This window comes from Hoplias malabaricus, chromosome 1, assembly GCF_029633855.1.
Source record: "Hoplias malabaricus isolate fHopMal1 chromosome 1, fHopMal1.hap1, whole genome shotgun sequence".
NCBI classification, from domain to species: Eukaryota; Metazoa; Chordata; class Actinopteri; order Characiformes; family Erythrinidae; genus Hoplias; species Hoplias malabaricus.
Window position 1 is genome coordinate 27,468,982 of NC_089800.1, and position 23,367 is coordinate 27,492,348.

The following is a 23,367-nucleotide window of genomic DNA, read 5'->3' on the forward strand; positions in this document are numbered from 1 at the left end:
GGAATTCTCAACAGCCATCATCGTCATCATCACCTTCATCATCCACATCCAGCATCATTTTAATTGCTCGCTAGCACGGATCAATAGGATCTGCAGTGTTTAACTTTCAGCTTGTGGCTGGAAAGGTCAGTGTCATAAATATCTTCCCCCTCAGAGAGAGAGAGAGAGAGAGAGAGAGAGAGATGGAAAAGGAGAATATTGAGAGAACATAGATTTTATATACAATAGTTTATTAAAAGAGAAAACAAATCAAAGACAAACTTAGAGCCAAAAAATAATGGCACAAAATGACAGAAGAGAAGAGAACAGGGATGAGAGAGAGAGAGAGAGAGAGAGAGACAGAGAACAGGGGTGTGAAAGAGAGAGAGAGAGCGAGGGAGAGAGAGAAGAGGAGGATATTGAGAGAAGAGAAGAAGATTAAAAAAGAGAGAAACATTATATTGAGAGACACAAGGGAAGAGGGATGAGAAAAAGAGAGAGTGGAGGATATTAAGAGAAGGAAAAAGAAGAGGAATAAGTATGTGTGAGAGAAAAAGAAGGAGAATATTGAGAGAAGAGAAGAGAAGATAAATGACAAAGAGAGTCAAGAGAAAGAGAGAAAGGAAGAGTTAAAAAGTGAACTACAAAAGGAAAATCACAGAGGAGGTAGAAAAGTGTATGAGAGAGAAAGACAGAGAAAGAGATGGAAGTATAGAAACTTTTCTCTGGAGGTGGATGAAAGGACGGAAGCAAGAATAAGCTCATTGTAATTCAGAGTGAAGACCTAGAATGATTTTTTTTCCCCCTGAATTCAGGCAAAAATGGTGAGACGCCAGGTTAAATCACGCTCATTACAGACGTCCCTGACCCTGCGGACAACTCACTAATGAGGCTAATGAGTGTGGAAGGCGTTTTTAAAACCTCCTATCTCACATCAACAGCTCTGGTGCCTCAGGCCTTCTCATCATTCGACAGATTTTTAAACTCCATTCTCATCATCTACACATATCTTAAAGGAGCTGAGGTGAGTCTAAATAATCGTGCTAAACCATACTGCTGCAACAAAACAGTCACTGGTCCTTGGGCAAGACACTTAATAATTACATTCTACCACCTTAAATCCTGCTTTATTACTGAGAAACACACACAGATAACCAAAGAGGTCTCACCAAGTGCCATAACACCACACTATACTTTTATTTATTTTAGCTGAATCTCATCATTATTCAAGATGAATATATTCAGAGATTAGCATGCTATTTCAAATCAGGCTTGCATTTCCAGTAGATGACATAATAACTAGCATTTTAAGGAGTAACATTGTTAAGAATCATGTACACAAATTAATTGCTAACTCTGATTGACCCTATCAATTTTTATACATGAAGTTTAACACCTCAGACGTCCATCCAGAAGACTGGGGTCAGATTCCCAGCTCAGGCATTGTGCATCAAGATTCCTTGGGCAAGATTCCTAACATTTCAGTAGAACTTTATGTCACTCTCAAATGTTTGGACATGCTCTAGACCCGTGTTCAGTCAAGTGTTGAGGTCCTTTTCATTGTTTATGCACGATTTTATCATAAAATACTGGATGCAGATACACAAACAACATAAGACTATTATTAGTGTAACATGATGTTCCTTCCCAAGGTGGGGATCAAACCCCAGTCCAACATATGAAAGGCAGTGGTGTTATGGCATGATGGCATGCTATTTTTTATAGTATTACATATTTTGTATATATATGAAAACTGATTTTTTTGTTTGCCCAATGACCAGGATTTGGCAAATGTTTCATGGGCGCAACCCACATACTCAACTCTAGTGTTCATCCCGCAAATGCATGTTCCTTACAAATGTGGTACCATTTAAAAGGGAAATTAATAGGCTTCCCAATGGTATAAGATTGGTACAAGAAGAATTGTTCCAACAAAGAAATAATCTACCAAACACAAATTTCTTTACTTTTTGTGCTATGTTTATATTAATGTATGAATATAGATACTATTATTGACAGTAATCTTACTCAATCACCCTTTACATAGCTTATGATTATCCTCCTGTTAAACTTAATCACTTGGGTAACATTTACAGTACGTTAAAATAATAATAACTGATCTAAAGTCACTAACCAACTAAAGGGACTTAATAAGCTTTCTTATAGATTTAAACTTGGTTTAAACGCTGCCAGCCCACACAGTGACCTGTGCAGGCAGTAGGGAGCAAGGCCACTCACCAGCTATTAAGACACACCCTAAATTTTCTAACTCAAACATAAAAAAGCCCAAGGCTGATGAGAATAGTGTGTGCTTCACTAAATCGATGCAGGGAAGAAGTGCTGGCTATTTTCACACAAAACAAGGGTGAGAAAAAAGGGGCAGGTCAGAAGGTTGAGAGAGGAAAGTGAGAAAAAGGGTTTGAGTTTGAGGAGAGAGAGGATTCATTTGCTGGGCTTCATTTTTTTCTGTTTATTTCTCCATTCTCCATGTCTCACACTCTCAGCAGAGAGCACATACCAGTAACAACATGTTACAAAACCTCAATTTTGTCCAGTCTTAGGCACAATAACTTCTTCGGAGTATGTATGTACACTAGTATAATGAGCAGGGACAAAAACATTTCATTAAAGGAGTCTTCTTCAATTTGCCCTGAGAATTTGGTCCTGTTGGTCACATGCGATAGTTGTCTATGAGCTTGGAAGAGGCTCAGAAACATGTAATCCTGAAGGTCTTGGGTTAGTTTCAAGTGAATTCTGGTGTGAGAAATCTGCTCTATGATTGGATAGGAATTTTTGCCTCCCATTTACATCTATAACAGTATAACAATTTTCTGGGAAGGATTGCTACAAGATGTCTGTGTGAATTTTTGCCCATTCATTCAGGAGAGGATTTGTGAGATCAGACACTGGTGTTGGACGAGAGGGTCTGGCTCGCAATCTCTGTTGTAATTTTTCCCAAAACTTTTGGATGGGCCTGAGGTCAGTGCTCTTTGTGGGCCACTCAAGTTCTTCCATACCAAACTGACTTGCTTTGTGCACTGGGACACAGTCATGATGTAACAGAAAAGGGTCTTCCTCAGACTGTTCCCACAAAGTTGGAATTATACAATTGTTCAAATGTCTTGATATAGTGGTGCATTAAGGTTTTCTTTCTCAGGAACTAAGATAACTAGGTCTAATAAGCAAATAATAATAAAAAACTTCGTATTTCCCCTCCTGCACCAAACATTCCAGTTATCAGACTGCAGTCAGAGAGATTCTCTTGGTATACGGAAAACCCAGACTCATCCAGTGACAGTGAGCTTTACACCACTCCACCTGAAGACTGCATTGTGCTTGGTCATATAAAGCTTACATGTGGTTGCTTTGTCATGGAAAACCATGCCATTAAGCTCCTGGTACTTTCTGATGTCTGCCACCTTAATTCTGAATTCCTGTGGTTCCTAAAAACTTCCACTTTTAAATTATACCACTCACAGTTGAATCCAGAATATTTAGGAGGGAAGAAATGTCACAAACATGCTCGTTGCAATGGTAGAACCCTATTTTGAACGCCATATTCAAATCCAGTGTTTTAGAACAACCAGTTCTTTAAACAAATGTTTATAAAGGATGACTGCAGGGCTAGGTGTTTGATTTTATACACCCATGCAATGAAATAAAAGAATTCAGTGATTAGGAGGTGTGCCCAAATACTTCTGTCCATTTACTGTTTTATGCAGTTTGGGTTTAAGCTGGTTTTCTGGTGTTTTAGAAAACTGCATTCATGCTCTCAATACATCATCTTTAAAATTTCTCTTGTGGAGGCGAAACCAATGAGAGTCTCCAACCAGACATCTGGATTTGAATTATCAGAGTTCAAACATGGCATGATAGTGGGTGCCGGAGTTAAGAAACATGTTATGCTAATTACAAAATTCACTTGTCACAAACAAATATTTTATGTCCAAGCTATCAAATTAGTCACAAGCTAAAACAAAAAACACAGTACAATTAATACATAAGCCATATCCCAGTAAACAATTGGCCGTTGATTCAATGTTGAAATAACGTAATGACTGCCGTCTAATCAACGTTCTCTTAAGGTTGAAAATGAAAGTTGAAAAGACGTCCAAACACAGACATTGAAAAGATGACTATTAGACGTATTTTGGACGTCCGTTGACGTTATTAATTGGTCCCGAAATAAATTACTTGTATAAAACGTGTTTTGGACGTCCACTGACGTTATCGATTGGTCACCACTTAACGAACTTATTAAGATGGAATTTGGACGTCCATAGACGTTTAAAATATGTCCTTGACGGACAGACTACTTTTAGACCTATTTTGAACGTCCAGGGATGTCCCTTGTTTACTGGGATAATTCACTAAATTATAGTAATAAGATTATTTTTCCAACTACTGTTTCAAAAATAGTTTCTAATAGTCCATTTGTCACAAAATGTTCACACATTTGAAAGGCCAGCAGGCATTTCCTCGCAGCATTAGCAGTTTGACAATATTTTGACATGACGCAACAAAGTGCTTCTTGTCAGAATCTCTGGCTGCTTGGATAAAGGTGTACAGTCAGCCAGAAATATGACCAGCCCTACATTAGTCCACACTTTGCTGGACAGCTCCTGACAGGGCGTGTGTTTCCTGTCAGTATCGTCTTCCCCGACAGGAACTGAAGAGACATGTAGTATGTTGGCACTGAACCAAACAAAGAATCTGATGATGCTGCTGAATGAACAACAGCAAACTCAGTGCTTGATTACATCTGTGGCCTTAATCAGATTTGAAACCAAAAGCTTGCTGAGGCAGCTGGAAGTAGGTTCTAGAAGTACTAACTCTGCTAAGCCTGTCATTATCACTTTTCAACTCAATTATTCAAATGAAAGAATTATCGAATATTTGATGTCTTAGCAATGAGTGGTTAACAGCTTAAATGATATGGCATAATTTATCATTTTTTACTGAACTTTTCCATCAGTTTGCAGTTAAATATAGATCAAAATCACAAAAAATCTGATTTTATTACTTTATGTAATAGTGGCCCAAAAATATATATTTGAAATTATTTATACAATGTTCAATTGGAGAATTGGGATATTGTAGTTGCTGAAAATTTGCTGTTGCTTTTGTTAGTTTGCTAATCATTTATTTACCCACATATCTCCTTAATGCTTTAGGTAGCTGAAGGTAACACTTTAATAGCTGTGTCAAAGCTGTATTTGAACAGGTGAGTTAGAATCTGGGAATCTAATGTTTTAGCAAACAGCACACTGAGCAGCCAGGCTTCAGCCTGCAATACTAAGAAAGTCTTGAAATGTCAGACTATCAAAATGAATTTGCAGATATACAATAAGTATGTCTGAAGGCTTTGTGGGTTAACATTTTGCAGTAAAATGTATAGTAATTGTTTAAGGGTTGCATCTACAGCAATTTGTTTATGTTCAGTTAAGGGCATTTTTTGTTGGCCTTTTCAAAAAATATTCCCCTTATTAAATGATAAACAAGTCATCTGGAATGAATTTGGATATTAATATAATATAATACATTGATAGTAGGAGCCTTAAAATAAAAACAACCACAATAAACATCTTCCTCTTAAGATCTACAATTAGTACCACAACAATATGACTTTGTTAGTAAGGATTCTCCTCTGTGGTCTAGACCCAAGTCTAATCTGCATCAGTAAAAATCAGCCCTGGTTTCTGGGCTCGGCTCAAAACTGTTCCTCATATGATTCAGAATTGTGGCTCGTTTCCAAAGATGAACTCTGCTGTGATGTAAGGAGACACATGGTAAACCTACACAGAGAAATGAGTGTATTAGAGGAAGCAAGGATGCTCATACAGGGCAAACAGACATCAGAAAAAAAAAATAATAAAAAAGCCAACACAATGTCTGTGCCAAATGACCTAGACATTTGAAAGGAAAACTCCACACTGAAGCCAACATTTAATGTGATTCCTCATTCATTATGACTCCCCCAAACAGCAGCATGACACAGAACTGACCCAAATCAACCCAGGCCTACATTAGCATCTCTCAACAAGAGGCACAAACAAGTCTCGGCTAAAGAACTGCCAAAGACTGAAACACACCATTAAATAAATGTCCGTAATTCAACAACAACAAAAGTTATGAGTGATGATGCTGCGCCTTACCTTCACAGTATTTACCAAAGGCTTTTCTTCCCTCACGCATACTCAATTTCACCTTTTCAAAGAGAATTTCTAATATTATGCATAATTAAATGCTGAGCTATAAACAAAGCCATTCACACTGGTTTAGGGTGAAATACAAATAATGTAATAAAAATTGTAATAAAAAATGTAATAAAAAACAGCTGTTTTATTCACTATCCACAACCACCAAAGAACAGACCTTTGAGAAGATTTTAAATGTAGTATACAGTGAATGATCACAGGATTAGAAAAACCTACATTTTATCTATGCTCATTATCCATTTCATCAGCTCCACTTACCACACTGGAGCACAGCAGGAGGTCCGGCAAAAACTCGAGCAGAACTGCTGTGTCTGATCCACTTTAACAGTGCAATGCAGGGAGGGGTTCAGCACACAAATCCTTCACACACAAAAAACACTAATCCCAACTAAAAAGCAAACTATATCAACAACTTAACAGCAACAAACAACACAACAGTGCTGGTTAACAAGGCCTGTGGAGCTACTCTGCATAGCCCTGCCCTCGGAGATTCCTACTGTACACAAAGCCCATAACAGATGCCACAATATATAAATCAACTTTGTTTTCCAGCTACCTGATATACAGTGACCTACTGGGGATTAATAACTTGGGTAAGTATACTCTGCTATTATAGCACTGCTATACCAGTAAGAGACCTTGGGCAAGAATGCACACACTCGCTCTCACACACACACTCAACAAGTGGATTTTGAAATAAAGACACTTCAGGGCTAAAACCTATGAGGCAGATGTAAACACAGATCTGAGCAACCAATAATTTAATACTCTCTTGTCCTATTTCTCACACGGTTCTACTTCACCTTGAAAATGTTGGCTAATTCTGTCTATTGGTTACAGATCCAAATTGAACAATAAATTATGGATTTTGTGTGAAATAGCTCTGTTAGTAGTTTATCAGCTCCATCAAAAAAGCTTAAGAGTGCACCACAGCAAATGAGGGCTAGCATGTTTAAAATCTTTATTAAGCGTATATACATTTTAGCATGTGTAGGACTGTAACATTGTTTAAAGGCCTGAACCTGAAAAGTTTCATAGGTTCTTTGGGATTTGACAACCTTTGGATTTTTTTGGCCTCTTCAGAGTTTCACGTTTCTCAAGTTGAGAATAAGCTTCTCTCTAAAGCCAACAGGCTGAAGTGAATAAATGGTATACATCTCAAACTTTCCTGTTTTTCTCTGAAACATGAATAGATAGAGTTCTCTGAGGAGATTCTTAATAAATGATATGGGAGTTAGCTTACAGCGGCTATTCCATAAGGAGCTACTTCAAGAGAGTCACTCTGAGGCTTGGTTTCAATCTGAAGCTCAACACTCAAGCATAGTCAGAGAGAAACTGAAATGAAAATTTTGCTGATTAACATTAGCACAGATTAATGTACAGTTAAAGAAAACTTTCAACTTTCAACATTGTCTTTGCCAATAAGAATGGGCATGACGCAAAACATATGAAATGTGTTATACTTTTACTTTTCTATGTAATCACATACACAAACACTTACATTTCTATATAGTTTTAGACCTAGCAACTAGCACTTTTAGCTAACAAAACATATACATTTTATCTTTGATTTAGAAATGATCTTTTATCACTATCATCAGAAAATCACTTTCCATTGAGATATTTGTTCAGGTTTGGGAACAGGCAAAAATACCCTCAGGGCTGAGTCCAGGCTGTAGGGCACTGTGGAATCCACAGTCACACAGAGAGCAATGTTAAATTTTCCATCTCAGACTTGTGTTACTCAGAATACTAAAACAAATTCAGAAAGTATCATTCTTAGAACCATTACAAAATCACCTGCCGTATCAGTGGATTATATCCATACAGAGAACTAACTGAACACCCCTCATATATAAAGCTCCTCTGTGCTGATTGGTAGCCCTGGGCCTCATTCCAAAGGCATGAATGAGCAAGGCTGACCTGCTATAAGCTGCATAAGTGGATATATGTTACATTACAAAAATAATTTGTTTACGTGAATGGACTGAGGCGCCTTTGTGTATACACTATATCAAACTTTTACTTTACACTCCTAATACTTTAAAAGGGAGGGAAAAAATTCTGCCTGAAGATCCCTGAGAACGTCACAGACTTCCAAGACCAGTAGTACAAACGTTTTACTGCATTTTGGAAAAGGCCCTTAAAAAAAAAAGTGGCATAAATGTTGCACAAGTAAAATTTAAACATTAATTACTTGTCCAGTTCAGAGTCGCAATGGATACAAAGCCTACCCGGATTCACTGGGCACAAAGCAGAAACACACCCTGGAGGGTGCACCAGTCCTTTGCAGGGCACCACACACTCACTTTTGAACTATTGAACTGAGCTGTGGCTCATTCACATTTAAAGGAACAGTTGCTGAAACCGGTCATAGTGAATAGGGTTATTTAGACAGGGAGAGAACATTTTTTGTGGTATTTTGACCAAGATATTTTGTCCCTGACATTTAATTAAGACTGTTCACTTGTGGAGAAGGTGTATGATATATGCCCTTTAAAATATCCAAAGACAGGTTCTGCTGAGTCAATGCACCTTAAACCATTCAAAATGCAATAGAAAATGGTCAACTTATGATTCGTAAAGACATTAAAGACATACGTTTAAAGACATGCTACTCCAGTGACACTTCCTTTTTTCCTGAGAGTGTAGATATAAGAAATAAAAGAAGAGTGAATTCACAGCCAGAATCCAGGCCAATGTCTGAAGCAACGACATTGAAGAGTCACGGTGACACACTGAGCTGAAGCCTGCTGAAAGTTCTGAGCAGTTCTGGATGGAGTACAGCAGAAGAGTGGAAATAAGGGCATGGTCTTGAGCTGACCCACTTCAGCAAAAAGGCCTTCAGCACGTCAGCCTGCAGGCTGAATCTTCAGCCCTCAGCTCTCAGAGAATAAAGATATTATATGCTCCAAACACCAGGAGCTGAAATCCTCAATGCCTTTTACCGCATGAACATTTACTGAACGTGCTCTGGAGTTGGTCTATCACTTCAGAACCGTGAAGGGCATCTCTGGGTAAAAAGGAAGGCACTGATGTTTAACACCATCAGCTTTATGTTATAATTAAAGCCAAATTAGACTAAGCCACACAGTGCAAACCTCCTTTCATACAACAGTGCATGAGGAAAGCAAGAGGAAAAGATTGACTCTCATCTTAATTATGTTTTTTGCACAGGCAAAGGATCTAGTGGCTGTGGAAGAAGATAAGAAAACACAACTGATGATGATACAGGGCACTGAGGAGTTCTTAAAAATCTCTGTAGATATATAATACACGTCCACGGGTCTGGACAATTGCGCAAGAGGGGAGTTAAATGAACAAAGTGATTAGTATTCGCACTTCTTCTGAGGGATGTCCAGTGGATGGGGATTGGAGCAGATCCAGGCATATTTTAATGGATTGGATATTGGCTCTGTTAAAGCCCCAGGGAACCTAAATCCCTGTTTTCCTTCTAAGTAGGTTAATCTTGTTCTTGAGGCCACATTATATACCATCTGTATGCTAAAGTTTGAATTGCCTGATTTTTTTTTACATTTATTTGATTATTTTTTCTGCCTAAGTGAACCTTATTGTATTACATTTTCTGCAGGGCACAAACATAGAGGGGACATATTTTACCCCTGTGCCACGAGTTAACACAGTTCCCTGGGCTGATAATGAAGCATCTGAAGCAACATTGCCACCCTGTCTAAAAAGCACTGTTCACAAAGGCTGGTTTCAGCACCTGTTACTTTAAATGATAATGAGCGGCTTTTTACCTCGAGCCTGAGTGCACGGCAGTAAAGTGCGGAAGCGTTTTTTTTTTTTTTTTTTTGCCAGTTTTTGCTTAGCTCTCATTCCTGCTTGGCTTCATTTAGCCCAATCTCTGCACTCACACATAAAAGTGGGTCCAGCTGTGTGACTGTGTGACTGGAGAGACTATTATTTATTGTACATACTATCATTATATGATTATATATTCTATCATTTTAGTGCATGGTTTCTATTCGAATCCCAGATAGCAATTAAATATTGGCACAAATGTGGTTTGAATGTGGCACATCTTCAACTCACACATTCACTCACAAACTGTGTTGCCCTGTGAAGGCCTGGTGCCCCCTCCAGGGTGTGTTCCCGCCTTGCGCCCAATTATTCCATGTAGGCTCTGGACCCACCGCGACCCTGAACTGGAAAGGCGCTTACAGATAATGAATGAATGAATGAATAAACATCTGCAACTCTACATATGTGGCCTGCCACAACTCAGCCACAGGTCCTCCATATATGTGGGCCAGACATCAAGTGGACTATGGAGCAACTCTGGGCCACATTAAGGTACTATGTAATGGTACAATTTCCTGCCATTAATCGTGATTAATCACTTAATCCCTTCTTAAGATTAAGCTTTTAACAATGGATATTTAAATGAAAACTTTAAGCTTAAACATATCAATATAAGATCAACTCAATTAAAAATTTTCTGGGTGTTCATTACAAGGTGCTTACGTGTTGGTTACATCAATGTCAAAATTATATCATATTGACTGAAACTTAGAAATATATCATGATATAAAAGTTGGCCATATCTTCCAGCCCTAAGTGACAGAGACACTATACTGAACCAATGGTGCAGTCCTTTGTATGAGACATAAACACGGAGGTCCTGATTCCGAGTTATAAATGTTTCCCTTTAAAAGATTCAGGGTGTTACCCCAATGTCCTGGCAAAATCTACCACTAGAGTCAATCCTGGCCAGGGACTGATGTTATATGATTAGTTCTGGAGCTAAAATCTCAGTCCAACCCATCATCACGCCCTGTTCAAAAAGTCTTACCCCACTTAAGCTAATACTTGGTATTAGGCGTGGTGAGCTTTGGTCCATGTTTCACATTTCACATGAGTTTCATATTTTATTACGAACATTAAACATAAACCATAATTGGTGTAACCCAAAATGGCTGAATTCATTCATTTTAAGGGGTGTCTACAAGCCTGTGGACATACAGTGTAAATATCAGACTGGTTCTGGCTGGTAAACAACAAGAGATTATGAAGACAAACAAACTGGATGGGGACAGCTACGATATCTTCACGCTCAGAATAACTGAATACCTCACTAAGCTGTACACAGCAATCAACTTTATTTTCCTGTGCCTTGATGACTGAAGGTCATTACATTACTTCAGACAACATCTTGATGAAGCTGATTAATTGCTTTCCTTGACTGTTTTCTTCACATGAAGTCTTTCGATGCCTGGCGATCACTTCCTATCAAGTGCGGGATCCCATCCAAACAAACTCCAACATGCTCTCCTCGTTCATAAAGCCGAAATTCACATTCGTGCATAATTAAAGGCAGCAACAACATTCCGACAAACTGTTTATCCGCTTTCATCTTTCTAAAACGTCTCTCCCGTTCCCCTCTTCCTGTGTGTCTCCTCCCTCGGCCTCTTTGAATTATGCTTCCCTTCACATAATGGCTTTATTTTGGAGATGGGAAGTAATAAGGAGTGTGGAATTACAGCCCCTATGAGCTGCTTTCACCACTCCACGTTCTGCTCGATTAGCCTCATTTACTTTGAGAACAAAATCTACATCCCACAGCAAGCCCAGGCCTCTATCACTGTACACTGCCTCCCAAAGCTCAGCATGAATTACTCAATAACACAGAAGCTCTCTAAAAAAGTTTGTGTGTGTGGCTTTGCAATATTCTAATGTAAAGAATAGGAAGATGATGATGATAAGTAGAAGAAGAAGAAGATGTGGAAGAAAAAGAAGTGGAAGGAGACAATGAATAAACAATAAGAGAAATAGGAACAAGGATGAAAACAAGAAGAAGAAATAAATGCTTAAAAAAGTGATGAAAGAAATGAAATGAAAGAAGAAGTCAAAGAAGTTGAATAATAAGAAGAATAAAATATGGAAGAAGAGTATAAACGATGTAGAAGAAACTGTAGAAGAATGATGATTATGATGAAGATGATACAGGGGACAATACATAATAATTAATGATGTAACATCATCCATTCCAGTGGCTGTTTTCCATGCTAACATTTTCTCCAATCTGATTAAATTTATTCTGATAATATAATAATGCTACAAATAATCAGAGCCAAAATGCTGTGCATACACAGACTACCATTTGGTATACACATTACCATGACAACAAGCCTCTGCAGGGGCCCAGTCAGAGTGAGACGAGCAGCAGTGTGTTACTATAGTTTACTGTCCTCGAGTGAAGACATCATGCCTAATTCACACAGAGACACGCAGTCAGACCTGCAGACCATCCGGGCCCTTTAAGAGATGGCTGGGAGAGAGAGAGAGAGAGAGACAGACATTCACAATACCAGTATCAGGCAGTGAATGGTTTAGTGTTTCTTCACTAAAATAAAGTTTCCTTCCTCTGGAGTTATAAAGCTTAATTTCACCTCAGTATCTCAAAACCCTTTCACAGTAAAGACAGGTGAAAGAGAAGCACTGAAGAAATTCCCAGACTCTGAGTGGAAGCAGAGTTTCTGTATGACACCGCAGTCTCATGATTTTATGAGGGTTGATGAAAGATTATGTCGCGTCCCTCCAGAACACACCATAAGACCCCTTTCCATAATAATGTGTACTTCTGTTGCCTTGTACAGAATGTACATAATCTTTCCGAAAGGATAACGGTGTGTGTAATCGGATACAGGTGTTTACATGGCTATTATTCCTCTATTTAACAGATTATTTAAAGCTGTACCCACCTCGTTTAATCGGACAGAAATTTTAATGCGAATTAAAATAGTCTGATTGAGGTGTATACATGAACCCATTCGATTCCGATTGAGCCATTATTTGGATTTTTAACGGATTTTCAGACTGCATGTAAACATGGCCAGTGTTGCTGAGCGCCAAGTCTCGTAGCCCACCTGCTCTGATACTTTTAATGTCTTCCCTAAACATGAATCACATCATTAGGTAATGATCAAGTCCTCCTGGAGCTCGGGCAGGTGTTAGAGCTGGAAACAGCCCTGAAATTGACACCAAAACAGATCTTACTAACTCTCCACAACAATACGTCTTCTATACAGTCTCTGTCATATTAAAACCTCATAACTTCCTCCTCAGACCATGAATATGGGATTGGGAAACACAGATAACATAGTGAGAGCCGGAGAGATTTTTCACCACAAACTGGCAGGTGACTTGAAATTGTAATGAGGATGACTTATCACCCAGAGCCATATATGGTAGACATAAACATTATGCAGAGTCTCATTTACATGTGTAAATGAGAGACCCCCCTCCTCTCCCTCCTGCTGTGTTCAATTAAACACCTGGGTCTGACAGCAAGAGGCTGGTCTGAAGTTCTCAAATTCATTAATTAAAAAGAGAGTGTCTGATAATTCTGCGCGTGTCATAAAGACCCAGTTCTAGCACTCGGGTTCTCATGCAGCTCTCATATTAAAGTGAAAATACCTTGAAGTGCAGGACTAAATTGCTGTGTCAGAAGCGGGTGGTTAACCAATCCAGTGATCACAAGTGTGAGGCAAGATTAGAAAACATGAAGAAAAGTCCCACAAATTAATATAATCTCTGTCTAAAAATATAATAATTCTTTCATAATTAACAGTCCACATATGAGAAATACTGAAATATCAATAAGAATGTAAACTCGCTCTAAATATTCGTAAAACATCCAATCATGTTTGTGTGTGTGTGTGTGTGTGTATGTGTGTGTGTGCCAATGTGTGTGCCAGTGCATTTGCCCTCCTTTGTCTGTTTTTATATTTTATTATATTTTTAATTTATTTATATTTTTAGGACAGCTGTTCTATGTTGTTTCAGAAGATTTTTTATTCATTGTATTAATTTTTTTTTTTTTTTTTTTGAAGGAAGCAGGCAGGAGCAGAACGAACTCTATCAAGAGTGGGCGGGATTTTAAAAAATCTCTCCTGTAGTGGCCTCTACTCTCATGCACAACATGACGGTATTGGACACTCTCTAGTCCACTGTTTATTGTGGGGATTGATAAAACAGTAACCACATCAGATGTTGGAACAATGCTGTTCGAATTGGTAGGTCCTGCTGCTGACTGTTTAGATCTGGAAACCCTACTCCAACTCCTCTTCATCACATCATTTCATAGAACACAGCTCCTCTGCTCCACAGACCAATTCTGGAAGGCATTATACCCTGCTGGCTGACTCTTGGCATTGAGCATGGTGATCTTAGACCCCGTCCACACAACAGATACAAATTTTTTTAAAAAAACAGAGGTTTTGGCATCCCGTACACACAAGAACAACGATGTAGGTCACTGAAAATGGAGGTTTTTGAAAAGACTCTCCAAGGAGATTTTTGAAAACAGCCTTGTCATTGTTTTCCTGTGGAGGAAAAAAAAACAACGTTTTCGGAAATGCTGACGTCACATAGCGTTCCTGTCTCTGGCTGAAGTGCAAATACCTCCTCACCCCCTATTTAATGAAGTACACAAGTCATTAAACTATAATGGAAAACTGTACATGCAGCTAGCACTAGATGTCAAATTCCACACATATGAAAAAATATAAATTATGCTGTACTAGAAACACTGTTAATACTGCATTAAATACTGTATTAAAAATGCATTGTTAAGATCTAGATTCAGTATTATCATGACTTGTGTTATGCACTACATAGGGAGTATGGAGCAGTTTGGGATTAACACCTCTGTTATTCTCATACATCATGGTGTTTTGATGCCTCTCTTTAAAAGGTACTAAGAGGAAAATCTGTTTTAAAAATAAATCTGTGGACGGGGCCCTAGGCTTATGTGCAAGTGTAGCTGACCCAGAGTATTCCATTCTTCTGCTGTTTGTGTGCAGTTGAACACTCTCTTCATCAATGTGTACATCAGTAACCAGATAAGAGAACTCAAGCAGGTTCTTTGTACATGCCGCTGAACACCTTTCCTGCATATAAATCACCATTCTGTAAAAAAAGAAAGAGGTTTACCATGTACGAAGGAACTAAGGTGTAGGCAAGTGCTTGCTACATGATGGTAGGTAAAGCTAACGCAGGAGATGGGTTCAAGAAGGCAGGAGTGAGCAGATGGTGTGGGTTGCTGTATTTATGGTAAGATACAAGGATATGGAGATATTACATAAACAGAGGTTTTAGGTGTGGTTTATATTCTGGGCAACCGCTCGCTGTCATCACGTTGTGATGTAACACTGTTGGCCCTTTCAGCCCCCCACCCCCCCACCCCCCAGTTCAGAGAGAATTTCTGATTTCAGCAAAAGGCACAAAATGCCACAGATGTTGTTAAGTGTACAGAAGCAGCTTTGATACTCACCAAGTTGACTTTCACTGGGAAGTTTGTCAGCCTCTTGGTCCTGGAAAAGAAGAAAAGAAACGAGAAGGAAAGAAGACAAATTGAAAGAGCATTAAGGTGTAGCACGGTGTGCGAAAAGAGCCAGAAAGCAAATAAAATATCCCCCTGCAAAAAATACATGCACATCATTTCTGTTGACAAGCAAATCCCACATAGTGTTAAATAAAAGAGCTATTTAACAACCAAAGGGAGAGAGAGAGAGAGAGAGAGAGAGCGCGAGAGAGAGAGAGAGAGAGAGAGAGAGAGAGAGAGAGAGAGAGAAATAAAAAGGAGCAGAGACATGTGGTACACTCGTGGGAACATTGCGAGGAGTCGTCTGTAAACAAAATTAAGAATTCCCAAAATGAAAGTCTTTTCCTCTTCGCGGGTGTTTGTCATTCAATTACAATTCTAAAATGCCAATAAGCGCCCGGAGGATTCTCCAGCTTGTTTGGCTTAATAAGCTGTGATTCACCATGTCATTAGTTCCCTTAATTGCAGGGTTTTAGAGCCTGGAGCGGCAGCTACCTCTGCCTTGGGCACATGCCTCTTTCAGAGCATTAGGGGCTTTATTCCACCATCCAGAACTCCCCCGAGCTGGGAGCCGACTCTGGCGAGAAGAGGGGATCCAACTCGCCTCAGATTTGTGCTGCAAAACTCTAAAACTAAAAAGCCGCCATCTCCGCCAGCACCCCCAAGTTTGGTGCCCTTAGGGAAGGGAGCAGAGATCTGAAAAAGTCCCCCGAGGTTATCAAAGCTCGGCGCTGCCCTCCCTCTCCCCCTCTCCCCGCGTCATGCCATATTAACAAGAAGAGAAGGAGCAGCACAGCCTAAGAGGGGCTTTTGATTTATGACTACCTCTCTGCTAACAATTACCCGGCTCCCCGAGCTCTGAGCAAGCCCTTGGAGAGAACAATTTAAACAAGTCATATATCCAGCGAAGGGGTCGGACATGGCGCGTCATCTCGGCTATGGAGGAGTGGGCGAAGCTGAGTCACTGGCACTGAGGTCAGGATTCGCAGACGTTAGCGAGGCAAGCCCGACAAAGCCATGACAAGAAAGAGCGATTGATGCCCACCAGAGACCTGTGCAACCAGAGAAAACAAAGAGGGGGGGAAGGCATACAGTATTTTCCGAGTGTTTTCTGACACAAGTCACATCCTCAGTTGTTTCCCTGCTCACTGCTATCTGCTCACGCTCAGATCCTTGCACGCAACTGCAACTCTTGCAGGAGTTACTTTTCCCAGATCTTGCTATTTGTGACATCGTTAAGCATGGGAACCTGTCACAAATCCAGTCTGAGTGCAACAGGACGAGTAAAGAAGGCAGTGGCCCCGATTAATCTTCCACCAGCACTTGCTTAGTGTTGTCATATGTATAAATATAATTTTTGATCTGATTGCAATGAGAGGCAAATTTATGCATGGGCTGAGGAGACCACATCAGACCTGATTTGATTTAGTGCCAAGGGTGGATAGCAGGCATTGACTTAATTAGGCTCACTAGCTTTAGTGAGGCCCATGGGTTTCTTTGCCTGTCTTCATATATGCTAACACAAGCCATCCCAATGGCAGTAAAATGGGCCACCACAAGAAGGGTTTGAATATACATTACCTTGGAACACATACACATCTGGTGTACACAGCCTTAGTATGCATCTCATCGCTTTGATGCTCACTTTTGTAGGTTTTCCTACTACCGCATGCAATTAATACTACTCAACTCTACTCGCTTTTGGGTACCCGGTTCATTTTCCATTATCAAAGCCCAGTCACATCGCAAAACACTGTCACTAACAGAAATCACGGGTTTTGGAAACCACAATAATGGTGGCAGTAATGTTAAATGTGGTTGACTCATTGTGTTTTCGGGTGTTGTTGTTGTTTTTGGGACAGAACGCAGCTCCACACAGCACTTCAGACAGGTCAGTATATATGTTTGTCCCTTGCTGCACCATCCAGTTCTCAATGGATTATTTTACAGCCACCAACACAAGGAAGATTTGTACAGTAACCGGTCCCAGGTACTAGGTAACATATCTGCCTAAGGGAATAGCAATATAGCCAAGTGCAGTAAAGTGGTAAAGGTACCATGCAGTGGTAAAACTCTATTAGTTAACAACAGCCAACAATTTATCCAATGTTTCTACCCAAATAAATGATAATAATAGGTAATCAAAGTACCAAGTTTGATGCTCTGATAGCTTCTACTTTTCCAGGAATACTTTACACTGGATGATAGAGCTGGACAATATGGCCAAAATGTATATCACAATATATTTCTTAATTTCGGTCAATACAATATAATTATAATATTGATATGAACAAAAGGGGAAAAAAGCCACAGAAAAACTGCCAAGAACTGAAAGCAACATGACATCATCATGCAACATTGGTGTGAGGATTAAATTTCAATAGCCACAACAGCATAAGTGGGGTCTGTTAGTTTACCATCACAAACACCACTCATACTCAACTCGAACATACTGGATGGAGCTCCAGCACTCCAGAGGACACAGTTCAACTGCTCCACAGCAGAAAAGACAGCCTCCTAGCCCGTATTAGTATGCATGATATTTCTCCAAGCTGTCATGCCTTTTTTGTTGGCCATTTTATCAGAAACACCTACCATACATCTACACTTAGCATGTTTATATTGGCTAAATACAGCTCAGCTGTTGCTGTATAATTTATCACCCACTGTACCCCATTCATCATTAGAACCCATCCACCACTGACCTGATATTATTTGGGTTGTGGCCCATTCTCAGCACAACAGTGATTCTGAAAGCACTGCTGCACTAGAACAATGAATTCGATTTCTCACTTCTATGAAAAGAAACCAGTGCCTTAAAACTTTAAATTTCACTAAACTTAATACAATGATCCAAAGTCTGTAATGGAGTAAATTGGAATATTGTTGAAGAGTGATTAAAAAGTGATGAGAAGTGAGGGATTAACATGTATGAAATAATCTTATAAATGTTAGAAATGGACGAAAGAATACTGCATATGTCCTTGGAAGACCGCCAACTGCTCTCCAATACACAGAGCAAGAGGGTCCAGAGGAGGAAGACATCATATCTGACTTTGGCATGTTGTCAGATTCAGACCATTATTAAATATATATACAACAAATAACGCGTTAAAACATCTTAGTGTATGGACTGCTGAGATACATAATTTGTGTTTTAAACTACTGTTGTGTCTAAAGGTTACAAACAACAGAAATGTTAAGACCTACACCACACAATGCCAATGAGTAGGACCTTTTCCAAGAGTTTTTTTTTTTTTAAAGAAAAATCAATTTATTATGCACACAATATTTTATGCATACAGCAGTAAGTCACTGTAAAGGGTAAGTGTTTCTATATGTAATATAGCTATGTGTTAAATGTTTCACATTGTGGGGGCTACAAGGGGCACAAGTGTTCAAGTGTTCAAGTGTATCACCTGAAGATTGCAGCTTCAAATCCAGGTGACCTCTCAGCTCAGGGCCCAATGCCTGGAGTCCTAGAGAGAAATCTTAGATTCTATGAGCAGATTAACTCTGGATCTAGAAGCATTCATGGTTCTTAGAACCTCGTTGCTATTCAGCGAAACAGCCGCATTTGCAGAACGTACAATGCCAGCTTGGCCAGATCTTCCACAAGTCTGGCACAGACACTCTCCTTCCTGTAGCTTTTCAATCTCTAGAGAACACCAAACGCACAACAAATGCTGTGTTTCTTCAGCACCTTCAAGGGTGTCACCATTGGTTGATATCTCTTTCCTCTACAACTTGGCATACCCATGGATAGGGGTGGATAAAATATTGATATATCATACATCATAGTGCTTTCTTAGGGCTGGACAACAATTTAATATCAATATCAATATATATATATATATGTATATATATAAAATGATATGATTTTTATACATATTTTCAATATTCATTAGTTACACAATCTGTCACTGGCGCTGCCCAGTTAATTGCCCTCAATTTTAAAGTTTAAAAATATTAATATTGACAAACCAAGAGGTTTGCTAGTGACGTCATGTTTCTTGTTTGTTCTGAGCAGTTTTTTTCTGTGCCATTTATGTTATTTATATCAATATCAGGATTACAGTATATCATATCAACTGAAAGTTAGAAATATACCATGATATAAATATTGGCCATATTGTCCAGCCCTATTTCCAGCAGAAATTAAATTTCCATATTCAGGACCCTATTTATTTTTGGTGAAAAGGCAGCAAAAAATGTAAAAAATAGGTGTGCGAATTGAAATGGTGCCCATTCCATACTGCGTGAAAAGGGCTATCTGTGTGAGTAGGATGGCTACCTCTCCAGAAATTACTGCCCATGCTGGCTGGCTATATCAGCTGATATGATTAATCTGGACAGCGGCATTGCATCAGTGGCAGTGTGTATTTGAATAGGGGTAGGCCAGTGTTTTGTTTGAAGGAAGCTTTTGTTGGACTCCAACATTCCAAGGCTGGTGGCGTTCTGTGAGATAGGGGAGAGAGATTAAGTGAAAGGATGGAATTGGAGACAAAAAAATGGTTTTAGGCCTATATTGCAGTACACATATTACAAATACACAATACACATACATCAATTGAAACTAGTGCATGAAAATCAATGGCATCGCTCCTCCACGAGGCAGGAACTATGGTGGGGAAAATTGTAGAGGACAAGCACTGAGAAAAGTGAGAATCCATAAAGAAGACTACAATAGTTCCCCCGAGCTGATGTTGCAGTGACATTTAACAGAAGTTTTTCCCCTTTTTCTTCGTTCCCCAAGGCCTGCCCCGAACCCGAGGCTAGCAGACACTGAAAACAATCCCAATTCCATCCAGCCACAAGCAAAAAGTGAGGGCAGGGGAAAAAAGAAAATCACAGTGCACGGTGACAGGTAACCAGGCAACAAGTGCAAGGGGAAAATGTCTACATACGTCACTGTCCCTGGAACGCAGGCCTCCAAACATGTAGAGGCTAAAGCAATAATCTAGTGATTTCAGGGGAGCTGGAAAGCACTGGAGCAGACTATAACCTCCTGCACCACCCACCCCCACCAACGGCAAAAGCAATGGAACTATTCTACTTGCTGTATTTTATTCCAGTAGCCAGTGAATCAAAGAGAAACTAGCATGAATCACAGAACCGCACGCTGTATGGATGCACTATAACTCTGAGACCTCATGTCCTTGTGTGAAGGAGGAACAATTTGTGTGTGTGTGTGTGTGTGTGTGTCAGCAGTTCTCCTTCAGGGTGTTAAAAAAAAATAAATAAAAATAATCTGCTTACTCTCCCAATCCTCCACTTTCTGCACAAAATACACAGCAAAACTGAGAGAAAAATACAGAGAGGTCTGGAGGACATGCTCCTGTCAACTTTGGACAATTCCCAACCAGCAAAAAATTCTAAAGACAAGCCTCTTCTATTACAGAACTGAACTCTACAAGCACAGAAGATGCTTGCTCGCCCATAGACAAAGCCTAAAAGTCTCCACATAGCAACATTTGTGCCTCAACTAATCAGCGTCCTCTAATGGACTAAAGGAGGCAGTTCCATCAATATCAGCATCAGGAAATGCCAATACCAGGTGCAGTAATGGAGAAATAGCACCAGTAATGATCCAATAGCTTTTAGAAAGCAGCCTGTCCACTGTTCATTAACAGGGGCGTTAGGGCTGGGTGGTAGGGCTACTTTGACATCTGCCTTAGGAGCTACTTTGCCATTGCCTCTGGAGCAGCTGCATATGAATGATATTGCAGATACACATAGGCCCAATCTTTGCCACTATTAGTCACTTATAAAGTTGATCAGTGGCTGAGCTGAAGTATCCAAACTCAACACACACATTCAAGGCCAAATGCAGGCCATAGGAGAACTGAAGCTGTGCCACATTTGGGCCAAATATTCTCTGCTATCTGGGAACACTTAGTGTTATGTTAGTGTTAAGGGGCAGTGGATCTGTGTTCACTGGATTAATGGAGCTCCATCCAACACATTTGGGATGAGTGAGTATAACCCAGAACTAATCATCCAACATCAGTACCAGACATCAGGTATCACATGCCTGGATACTAGGGCTGTCCTGAACTTCATTATAGGGCTACGGCAGTAATATTCAGTGAATACTGTAATATTAACGTGTCTGAGGTGAGGGGTAGATGTTGTCAGAACAGAAATATCTGCTATTATTCTTTCTGTATTGCCATTTTTCATTTGGACAAGACTAAAGAGAAACTGGAGTATATACATCTGAGTCAAGAGTGATGCTTTGCCTTGTTTCCAAAGCTTTAGGCCAATAATTCGTAAACAATTCATTGGTTTTTGTGACATAAAAAAGATGCACTAAAAATGCATTTACACTAATGGCAAAAAAAGCATCCTTTAATGGAATGTCAGAGCACTGGAAACAGGCCTTTTTCTTCTCTGCTGGTTTGTCAGCTATTACAATCTGCAATTCACCCACTGCTAAATTATTCAACGGCTAACAGAACATAGTGGAACGCCCCTTGTCTCACAACATTAGCTTATAAAAACTGCAATTTTACATCAAACTGCAAGGTCTGTATTCATCTGCTTTCATGTTTCTAGAATGCCCCATTGCTCAGTTTCCCAAACAAAGGACATGGTGAAAAACCACCCTCATTTATTACTTTCACAGCACAGTGATCTTCCCCCTGCTTATGTCTGGTTTTAAGAAATGAACAAATTCTTTCCTAATATTACTAAATACGTAGAGAAATTCTCATCTGTAAGTTACCAGCCTGTTACTTGAGGTGGTTCTCATCAAGATGCAGAAGCAGAAGCAGATGCAGAAGCACATTATTAAGCATGTCAATGCTTCAAAACTAAGGCACCAATCAACACCGAAATCGAAAAATATAACTTAAAAATAAAGCTGAAATTGTCCCTAAATTCACCACCTACTTACTGTGCCAAAGTCCAGTGCCAAAACATATGTACTGTACCATTTAAAGCGGACAAGAAAATGTAAATCAGACCCTTAGGAGAACGTAACACATTTAAGGTGTAACACAGTTATGTCACAAATCTAATAGTTAAGGGTGATACAAAGCTCGGGGGCCTGAATATAACTGCTGCATCATTTAAGGGGGAACAGATATTTGTGTTAAGAAGCTTGGGCACCTGGATATTCTGATTATTTATCACTTGAAATAAATTCTCAAGAATTTACACTTTTATGAATCAGTAAAATCTATGTGTGCTTAGCACAGGCCTGGCCTTCTCTGATCAAACACAGGGAAAGTTATCGGCAGGAAAGAGTGAGTGGCATTTTCTTGTGGCATTTACTAGTTGTCTGGCATTAGCTTTCAGCTGAACTAGCTGCATGACGGAGCCCATCTGAAGCTTTCTTAAGTAAAAGCGATTCATCTCAGAAGGACAAGGCTGAGGATCACACACCAGAGTCTAATTGGGCTCCGCTTTAACACATGCGCCTTGTTCCCACACGCTTCACTCACAGAGAACCTTCACAGGCACAAGTTTCATTTCACACTTTGTTACACTTCCTCTCCTCAGCCAAAGCTGCCCAAGAGTCCCTTAGAACAGCGATTTAGGGACATTTTTAAAAGATAAAAATATATATATATTTGATTTTCAGAACAAACTTACAGTGTTTTGGAATATAACATTATTATATTTTTTAAATATAATTACGTAATAGTTCCAGAACAAAGTTAGATTACATTGAGAATAAAATGGTATTTGAGCCATATTTTCTTTTAAATATTGTCATATTTTGAGAATACAAATATTACTTAAATACAGGGCCATCCTCAAGCCTGAATGATCAAATTGAGGATAATAAATATGACTAAATATTATATAGCACCC

The 23,367-nt window shown here is 39.4% G+C and overlaps 1 protein-coding gene across 1 annotated transcript in view; it reads right to left on the minus strand.

Moving 5' to 3' along the window:
- Nucleotides 1-23,367, minus strand: part of b3glcta (beta 3-glucosyltransferase a) — a 153,319-nt gene that overhangs the window by 91,106 nt on the left and 38,846 nt on the right. Inside the window, exon 3 of the mRNA XM_066677652.1 lies at nt 15,496-15,535. Within this exon, the coding sequence (XP_066533749.1) occupies nt 15,496-15,535 (40 nt within the window). The remainder of the gene's footprint in view (nt 1-15,495; nt 15,536-23,367) is intronic.